At 37.2% G+C, this 10,108-nt stretch overlaps 3 protein-coding genes across 3 annotated transcripts; all 3 read right to left on the reverse strand.

Annotated features, from left to right (window-relative positions):
* Window positions 1–2,283: 2,283 nt before the first annotated feature.
* Window positions 2,284–3,059, reverse strand: LOC101314076 (late embryogenesis abundant protein Lea5-like). The gene is made up of 2 exons (XM_004296808.1): window positions 2,777–3,059; window positions 2,284–2,667 (listed from the first exon to the last, which is right to left on the reverse strand). Exons 1-2 carry the CDS (start codon window positions 2,830–2,832, stop codon window positions 2,433–2,435), a joined length of 291 nt encoding a protein of 96 aa, XP_004296856.1. The 5' UTR covers window positions 2,833–3,059; the 3' UTR covers window positions 2,284–2,432.
* A 998-nt stretch (window positions 3,060–4,057) lies between these two features.
* On the reverse strand, window positions 4,058–5,013 carry LOC101313791 (phylloplanin-like). Its single transcript, XM_004296807.1, has 2 exons — window positions 4,763–5,013; window positions 4,058–4,570 (listed from the first exon to the last, which is right to left on the reverse strand). Exons 1-2 carry the CDS (start codon window positions 4,956–4,958, stop codon window positions 4,290–4,292), a joined length of 477 nt encoding a protein of 158 aa, XP_004296855.1. The 5' UTR covers window positions 4,959–5,013; the 3' UTR covers window positions 4,058–4,289.
* Window positions 5,014–7,029: 2,016 nt separating this feature from the next.
* Window positions 7,030–10,106, reverse strand: LOC101313503 (bidirectional sugar transporter SWEET17-like). The gene is made up of 6 exons (XM_004296806.1): window positions 9,972–10,106; window positions 9,837–9,873; window positions 9,531–9,741; window positions 9,276–9,437; window positions 8,625–8,744; window positions 7,030–8,510 (listed from the first exon to the last, which is right to left on the reverse strand). The coding sequence occupies exons 1-6, from the start codon at window positions 10,003–10,005 to the stop codon at window positions 8,349–8,351; spliced, it is 726 nt and encodes a 241-aa protein (XP_004296854.1). The 5' UTR covers window positions 10,006–10,106; the 3' UTR covers window positions 7,030–8,348.
* Between the last annotated feature and the right edge of the window lie 2 nt (window positions 10,107–10,108).

Here is a 10,108-nt window from a genome sequence, read left to right on the forward strand (position 1 = left end):
ATTTCACCCAATTTGGTAATCGTTAAGGCCCTCAAACTCGGAAAACAAATGGACAGACTGAATTTTGTCCGGTTCATATTTATACCAGAAAAACTCGAGTTTGAGGGCCTTAACGATTACCAAATTGGCTGAAATTTTGTAGAGATGATCTACACAATATTATCTAGATACTAGACGGTGGAGATGAGGAAATTCGATCGAAAAGTTGTGCAAAAATGGATATCAGCACCAAAACCATTGGTGCGGACGTCCGCAGCCGAGAAAGGCTGTATATACAGGGCCCTTCCAATGAGGGATCCATTTTTTTGTTCATTTCTAGGGATAGGCCCACACCATTATATTTGTTTTTTAATGGGTTTGGATGACTGAGATTAAAACAAAACTTAACACTTATGTCAAACCTACACCGTTCAAAATCATTAAAAATAAATCTCTTATTTGGATGACTTAACGATCACCAAATTTTTTGAAAATTTGCATAAGTGATCTACTCATATAGCTTAACGAACTAAACAGTGGAGATTTGATTTTGTGATCGAAAAGTTCGTTAAATGATCTATCCCTAGAAATGAACAAAAAAAGGGATCCCTCGTTAGAAGAGCCTTGTATATACACACACACCCCGAAACTTCATGAGAGTGATGAGAGCAAGTGAGGAACAAGAGATTTTTGGATGAGTATGAATGTATGATGAGAAACAAAGCAAAGGACAAGACGAAAGCTGTTGATGAGGAATCCGACCAAAAGAAAAGCTGTTTATGTAGGGACTCAGTTATTGACTTATAAGTCAGAACTCAATTGAAGATTACTTCGTGGAGCCAACCTCCCTTTGTACTTGGATATTTTGTTTGTCCATGGCCTCAGATCTTTCTCTCTACACTGTTCGCAAGCCATATCTGTGGCCATGTCTATGCATAAAGCATACCAGCTATTTCTGCCTGCAATGAACATAAATTTATTGTTATGATGCTAGAGCAGTAGTGGTAGCTGGGAAGAAGATCTAACAGTGAAGCCTTGTACAGTTGCCCAGTAGATATTGTGAGTTGTACTGTTGGAACGAGAGCCAGGATTCAAGGCTACTCCATCTTTACATGATCCGGGGCTCAAGCTAGCTCCCAGTTCCCCATGGCCTTGTGCTTGTAAACTTGCTCTTTGGTTGACAGACATTAATGTTACCAGAAAAGCACATCTGGATTGTGGTCGAAGAAACGAAGAATGACTTGTGATAAACGTCATTCCTGGGAGTAATAACGTTTGGTTCGTGGAGTAAAAACGTTTTTCATTTTATGTTTTTATGGAGCATGAGATTCAAAACTCGTACCTAATGATAATGGAAGTATGAATCAAGAAACTAATAGTAAACAGATTGTGACAGATCTATATTAATGCTACTGTTCGACTCTTAGCCGAGTTGGGCCAGCACCTTGAGACCGCGCTCTATTGCCTCTGATTTAATCATGAAGATGTTGACATGTTTTCTCTTTGAGTGGCATGCATCTTTAAACTTGTCGAGCTAATATGAGTTAGGGCAGCGAATAGGCCCCCATAGACTGGAAAACTTTGGTGGTGCTTCGGCCACTACTGCTCTCCTTAACCGTTGGGTAGTCCGCGCGCAGGTCTGAGACTTTGAGGACGAAGTTAGGTACGTATTGGTTTTGAGTAGCTTTAATACCGGACCTAAGACACAGATCGATCCCTGAGAAGGAGGCATGTAAAATGTAAAGGTGTAAACGAGCCGATCGGATATTCGCGAATGAAAACCCGTATCAAAATTGGCTTGGATATTCTTTGAAGCTTGGTTTGGTTACTTTATTCCAAATTCTAGCTTGCTTGTCGAAGTAACAACCCGATCATGAACACAACATAAAAGCAATGTATATCCCATCGTGAACAAACGATCGAGTCATGCTCAAGTCCAACTATATATGCTATAGTGATAAAAATACGAGTTGCACACAAGCCAACCAAGTTCAAATGAACAAAAATCGTACGAAGCTCAATACTAACTTCAGCATAATGAGAATAATCTGCTTCCTTTATATAATGTAGTATGAACTTCACCTCCAACACTAATCGACAATAGATGAAATTGCTCAAATCTTTTTGTAGACTCATAGAAAGCAAAATTATACAATTTTTCTTCACATTCTCTACACGACTAATAATATTTCTAGTTTTCTTTTCCATAGAAAATGTGTGTTTTTAAAGTGTTTCCCATATACTCAATTCATTTTAATTAAACCAAGGACGATCATTAGCCAACAACACTAAACACAGTAAGACACAACAGTAATCATATGTCTATTCAAAACTGCATTCTAATTAAGATTCAAACCAAGTCATGACACATAAGTAGTAAACTACTGCAACAGATATATCGAAAAACCGCAAAACAAAAGAACCAAGCAAGAAACAAAACATTATAAATCATTTTACTGCTGCCTCACTTTCTGGTTCAAGAGCATTTGCCGGAGCTCCACCGGGTCGATCTCATCCGCCCTATTAGCCGGCCTGTAGTACCCGGTTCGAGGATCCGGTGCCCAAGCAGACGAAGACTCTTCCTTCATCCCAACCTTCTCTTCCAGCTTCCTCACCATAGTGCTCCTGGAGCCTCCCATTCCAAAGCCAGCTGCCACTGAGCCATGTGATGCCGCCGCGTAACCTCGTCTGCTCCGACAATCACCAATATTAAATTAATCACCAACAGAACAGAAATAAAATAATCGTTTAAAAAAATGAAGCAGATCAAAATGAACATTCTATAAGGAAAGCTCACCGGTGAATGGAAGCCGCAACGGGAAGGAGAATTGCCTTTGAGAGAAAGGAAGCCATTGGAGTATCGAAGATAGGTACTTAGGTAGAAGTCGGTGTTGGTGATGAGTTTGATGGACGTAGTGACGTACTATGTAGCTAGCTACTGCAGAAGCTATTCAATTCTTGGGAGACTGAGAGGAATTCTCAAGAATGAAAACTAGTGCAGTAGCTTGCTGGAATGGGGAAGTAGATGAAGGCCGAGTGAGGGAGGTGCTGCCCTTCCGCTTCTTCGGCTGTAAGGAAAAATTGTGTGTGGCGGTGGGAGGAGGAGGAGATTTAGGGTTTCTGTTTCTTTTTATATGGCCATGAAAAGTTCAATGGAACCATGGGAAATCGACACGTACGTACGTGCAAAGCTGTTGCCGGGGTGAAAATAATTTGTTGTTTTGTTTTAATTATATTTTAGAATGACCAGTGAAAATGAAAATACTCGAAGGATCCAATCGTTTTGCCTCTTTTATCAGTTGTACCCAAAATTCAGATTGAAGATTAATGTTTTGGCTTCATCCAGTTAAATATGAGCACAAGCGGTAAAGAAAAGTGAAAAATGAAGTAATTATAAATTAGATCATATAGTCAATCTCTTCCAAAGAAATAATTCTATTCAAATATTAATTACATACTAATGATACTATGAACACAAAATAGAGTTAGTGTAGAGAAGGAAACGTTACTCATCTAACGTAGAATGAAGTGAAAATTATGCCAATTTAGTATAGACTACTTCATCGTTAACTTTGGCCTAACGGCATAAGTAGTGATATGAATTAAGTCACAAAAAAATAGTTGTTGATATGGTTAAAAAATTATTATGTGATAATTATGTGAACCCCAAAATCGAATTTCATGCACTCTTATGGTATTCCCTGATTCCCTCAGATCCCCCATTCCCAACAGAAAGTAAAAATTCGAGCGATTTCCCTTAATTTTTTGTGACCAAAGACATTCAGAAAACACACTCGAATCTTCCTGTTTACTAGCAGAAGTCGTCGAAGCAGATACTGGTATAATGGGCTCGCTGAATGGGCCACGGAGAGTTCCACCCCGGCCCATGTATGTTCAAATTATACTTTCGACCTGCCGAATGTAGTAATTCGATCATACTGCATGCAGTCAAACAATTACTAATTACTCATCCATGACAATGTATTGCTATTTTGCTTCAATGCCTCAATGGCTACTTTTTACTACTCTGCATCTCCTCACAAAGACACATTATTGGATTACAAGTTCATACATGGCCTTCATTACTAACTGGGAGAATTCGACTATACTAGTTTAAGCAAGGAGAAATGTCCAATCTGAATCCCAACTATATTGGCTACACATACTTGGAAGACAAATCAATTCACACATTATATGCTAGGTATACCTTGTCAAATAGGTTTCATCCTTAGTTGAACTTATTCGTCTTTGATTAAGAAACAAGACTTGAGCGCGCATGTTGGCCATGTTAATGATTCTTAATTTAGATATTAGTTGCTGACGATGAAGCCAGCCGGAATGACATTGATGATGGTAAGGAGGCCGAGGAGGGTGTTTCCAATGAACTGCAAGGCAGATTCAAGTATCTGGGTTCCGGACAAACTAGAGTTGCAGCTAGAGAGCGGTGTGGTAACCACGAGCTTGCAATTAGATAAGAGTGAAGATAGAAGAAACTGGAGAGGATCTAGCAGGATTGAAAAGACTCCCGAGGCATTCGTAGTTGCAGTAGATATCACATTTCCAGATCCACATTGCAGTACGACAGTAGCATCTACAAACAACAAAGAAAGATATATATAACATGTCAAATCTACTTGCTTATAAAGAGACCCTTTGATAAATAAAGAGACTCGTTTAGGATACGGTATATTCATGTTTTAGGGTTCGGAGTATAGCAGATAATGCAGCTGGGTTAAGTGAAAATAAAGATTACTCGAGGCGCCGGCTATATATTGTAACTTACTTGGGAATACTGGTGTAAGGGAGGCGCCAGCAGTACTGACACGGCCATTGGCGGTGCAAAACAAAGTTCCTTGTATGCGGATCAGCTGAAAGATCCGGTTGATCAGGCCAATAAGTTGCGCTTCGGCGATCGGAACTGCTGCCAGTGCGGCAACAACCAAGAGCGAAACAAAGAGAAGTGTTTTGAAGGAGGCCATTGATGCTTCTTGGATAGCAATATCAACTGAATACTAACTGCAGTACCAACTCGAGTACTGTTAATCTTGCTATATGATTCTGCGCAGGATGGTAACCAATTTATAGGCTGTAAGAGGACAAGTTGCTGCAGAGTTTACTGACCAGAATTGAATGCCATTTTGGATGATCCGGAAATTATGTAATTCAAGGACAATAACATTCTTGTCTTGATCAGTATATTTTGGTGAAACTAAGCTCGTTCAACCATGTATATATATAAGCATGCACGCTGCCTCTGTGGGTGGTCTTCCACCTAGATGCTAGAGCTAGATCGATTTCTCTCTCCCTATCCCGCCCGCCTTGTTTTAATTTGACCCTGTGTAAGTTGCTCTTTCACTAGCATTAGCATCACTATAGTCACCTCCTAACTTCCTTACCCTTCAGGTCAATGATCCTAAGATTGATCTTATATATAGTTGTGTACTTACCTGAGTTATCTCTAAACCCTAACTTGAATTCATTGGTTTCATTTTGTTGTTACTTGTAGACTTTTAAGATCGAGCTCACATGATATTCTCAATTTCCGAGTAAGTTTGCTTCTGCCTGCGGGCAGCGGGAAATAGTACTTCTGATTTTACATATAGTTCTTAATTAAGTTAGTTTGTAAGAAATTGTGATGTCATAGGGAATAGAAGACCTCAATGCCTCGACACTTTTTTATATACCTGGTGCAACCGCCACAAGAATTACAGAATAAAGAGGGACGTAGAACTCAAACCCTAAATTATAATAAGCATAAAGTGAACATCCAGAAATAAAATAGGGACGTAATCTCCATAAAATCTATGTTTAACAAGCACATTACCAATAAACAAATAATGCACGGATGACTACTCTATTTATTTTGATATTGCCGTGATGTACATAAAAGATAACTTTATAACGAAGAAACATAATTACAAATAACATAGATTCTTCACTATATTGACGCACATAAACAAATCCGACAAGACATAGTTTCATTTGCCATTATGAGGTCGTGCCCATTTCATTAAACAAATAACTCGCGGTCTCACCAGGCCAGCCAAGATACACCGGGACCAAGGCCACATCTCTTTTCCATTGCATGGACTTATTGCTATGATAATAACAATCGGTAATCATAATCCAAACAAAAACCATCGGTAAGTAGTCGACTAATCATGATTATCAAGCTATTAAGTATAATGACCAATATATCGAATAGGGATATTAAATATTATCCTTCAAGCTAGATTCTTTCCTCCTTTAGAGCATCTCAAACCGTAAACCAAATTTGAAGCTAAATTTAGCTTAGAAAACAAGAATATTCTTTGAAATCTTTTCTTAGCTTACCAAACTCTCCCACCATATGCTAAATCCTTAGCTAAATTAATATCATTTTAGCTTTAGAAAGACTCCCACCGTAAGCTAAAATCTAAGGTAAAGCCATATATTTTTATTTTCTCATATGTTTGTTTAAATTAATAAAAAATATTATATAAATATATTTGATATGGAGGTCATATGAAAGATCTCGTCGAGATCTTCACGATGGTTGTTAGTAACAAATTTTTAATTTTGATGATAGTATAAATTATAAGAGAAATTTTATTAACACATTTCTAATTACTAGATACACATCCCATACTTAATACACCACATATATATTAACTTTATTGTTTTAACTTTTTACTACATACACATACCAAAACTTCATACAATACCCTCATTTAAAATACACAACTTATTCATTAAATACACAACTCATTCACTAAATACACTTATTTTTCTAGATCTGCTACTCAATTATTAAAAAAAAAATCACATTAGTGAAATTTTTCTCAAAAAGTTTCATCTTTCGTCACAGTAAAATCTAAATTTTCAACTTCAAATTGTACTATCTAATCAAATAACATACCCTAAAATCTAAATTTTGTAGTAGATCAAACTTAATCAAAGACAGATGAGTCATACCTCGCTTAGGGGTTAAGAAATATCACTATAATCCATGCATTACGTTGTATTCAGTTTTTGCTTAAAACTATAGTTGTTCATGAAAAACGTTAGGGCTTGGTATCTTCTCACATTTTTTTTCTTGAAGTGGATATAAGAAAACTCTTAAGTGAAATATTTTATTTCAGCTAGATTTCTTTATTTTTGATATGAATGTCTTTTTTGGTAATTTTACGTACCCACAAAGTCTTAAATAATTTATATAAAAAAATGATGTGTATTTAGCGTTTGAGGACATGTTAATAAAATTTCTCAAATTAAAATGAGAAATGTAAAGTTGAATAAAATAACATTTTATTTTAGTTTAATTACAAACTTCATAAGCCAAATTTCGCTTACCAAATAGCTCAAGCCAATTTTTTTTATCTTGAAAAATGTAATTTGGCTTATGACGGGAGTAAACAGAGGCTAAATTTGGTTTTTTAGCTTATAATGGGAGATGTTTTTAATCCTCGGCCGCCTTACAATCTTATGGAAGAGACTTGTAAGACGCTATTGGTTCTAAATAATTCGATAGGTATATATTGATCTGTGCAATTTGTTAGGCAAGTATAACAAAAAAAAATTGCAAGAGAGCAGTTGCAGGAATGGATTGAATCGACTGTCTAAATCTTAAATTTCAATAGCAGTTTCGGTGACTCGAACTATATGGGCCAAGATTTGCCTGAGTCTCTTAAGTTTCACTTAAAATCTTGGCAATCTTAACAGACTGTTCCCTACCAAACACACTTATTTGAGTTATTTCATTCCAAAATATATATTGTGGTCATTACATACCGGCCAATTAAAAGAAAGTGTTAATTTATTAAGCATTTGCCCCTTAGATTCATGCATGGCCTTATATGGAGCATGCGCGCAAGACAACTCAAGAATCAAATCACACACACAAATAAACACGACCTACTTTTATAGAGTAGAAAGAAAGAAAAATCACGACAATACAAAGATGTTAGATTTCAAAGAAAAAAAGTGAAAGTTCAAGGCTATAGTGTGCCTCCTCCGACGTTCTATAAAAAAAAGCAAAATGTCGATTCTTTGAGCAAACAAAAAGATAGAAAGGTTCCGCCAAAAATGATACAGCAGAGAAGAAATAGGCTGCACCACTTCCACTCATCATCTTCTTTGCCGTTGCACTCTATTTGTGACCTCTTCTCGTATACGAAGAGACACATACCACTTAATTAGAGACCGCCCTTTTGAAACTCAGAAGAGTACTATATGTCTTATACACATATTATCATTCTGTTGAAATGTAAAAAAACCTATGTAATTAAAGGGCTCCAAAATGCCCACTAATTGTAAGCTGAAAATCACCTACATTTCTAACTTCAAACGTGCGTCTGAAATGAATGATTTTGCAAGTATTGAAGAGCTAATTAAGCAGTACAAGCTGATGAGGTAATAGGTTCATGTTCACTTCCTTCTTCCACCAGTAGCGCACTTGATAAGCTTTTGTCTTCCTTCTTGGCTGGTTTTTTGTAAATCCAATATAGCACGAGCTGCACTGCTCCGAGTAAAAACCCCATCCCATTTGGTACCTATATAACAGATTCACACCCAAAATGAACAAAATTCTTAGTTTTGGGGTGGTGATTATCACTCAATTTTCGATTTCCCCACTTAAGTGTAGTAAGAGATTAGGAGATATTTACCCCAAGAAAATAATCTTGTTCGAGCCAAGCATAAAAAAGCCAGACCCCTCCGTTGAGGAAAAAGAAGAATGATAGCCAGAATGGCATATACTCCACACTCTTCGTTGTCACCACTGTTTTCTGAAAAGAACATTGAGACATAGGATGCATATTAGCATATATATCACTTATTTCATTCATTTAATTTCATCGAGTGATCGAGAATACTTCTTATCATGGCCACAGTTCACGGCTAGAGAAATATCCACTCGTTTTTTTTTTTTCTTAATAGAAAACAGATATAGTTGCTTGAAGAACACAGCTAGCTCCAACTACTTTACACCAATTATAAAGTGTCCTCTGCTTAAAACAAATATAGAAAGAAAATAAAGAATGTCATAAAATGTCCTACTCCAGGGAGGCATGATAAAACAAAATAAAAAGTGTATGAAGCACGAAAAGAAAATAATTAACAAGTGGGAGCAAGTAAAAGTCGATCATCAAGAAGCTAGCTAACAGCTAATCTAGTAATTTAAAATGCTAATACAAGGTTAGATTTGTTCATACGTTACAATCACCACTGATTATTCTGTTTAAAAATAAAAGAAAATTTTGAAGTTGACCAAATTATGTGTGTAGAATGCAAAATTTGGGTGTGGTTTAGCAGGTTACCATTGCAGCTAGAGGTGAGGCGTACATGATGATGTTGAGGCCAGCACCCAAGAACCCTATTGCACTGATACGTGTATCTCCCTTCAACGCCAGCCAAGTTACTAAAATGGCCGCCGCCGGAAAACCCACATCCAGTATACTAATCCAGATCACAGTATTCGCCTGAAATCGGAATTGATAACGTCAATAAAGACTTGTTACTAATTCACCGCTAATTACCAATCTACTGTTCATAATTGATCTTTACGTGCTCACCCTCTTGTTTGCTGTCGCGTATGTGAGAAACAGAGAGATGTAGACGATCTCGGCAAGAACTCCGAAGCCGTTTACGGTCGATACAAGATAAGCTCCGGGCTTTATGATTCCGTAGTAAGTCCACAGGAAGGAGTTGAGGAATGTGCAGACGTAGGGAAGACTTGTGAACTCTTCTGTAGAACGGTTCTTTACGATTCTCGCAAATGTATAGCTGCAAATTAAGATTGTTATTTTCCACAGGAAAATATACCAAACAGTGATGTAGCTTGAGATTTAGATGAGAGATTGAGCTAGCGATGTTCATACACAGGAGCAAGAAACATTAGCACTGAGATGAGGTTGCCTGCAATCATTGAAAAGGAAAGTTTAACTATTTGTCTTTCTTCACATGAATACAGAAACAGCTCTAAGTTGAGGGTTTAATCAATTCTCAGTTCTCACCAATAACTCCGACATAGAAACTCAAAGCTGCCATGTCTGGAGAAACAATATGGAGTAGTAGCTAGTTCGATCTGGTTCTTGCTTGGTCTTCGCTTGAGAGAGAGAGAGAGAGAGAGAGAGAGAGAGAGAGAGAGAGA

This window comes from Fragaria vesca, linkage group LG4 (assembly GCF_000184155.1).
Source record: "Fragaria vesca subsp. vesca linkage group LG4, FraVesHawaii_1.0, whole genome shotgun sequence".
In the NCBI taxonomy this organism is placed as follows: domain Eukaryota; kingdom Viridiplantae; phylum Streptophyta; class Magnoliopsida; order Rosales; family Rosaceae; genus Fragaria; species Fragaria vesca.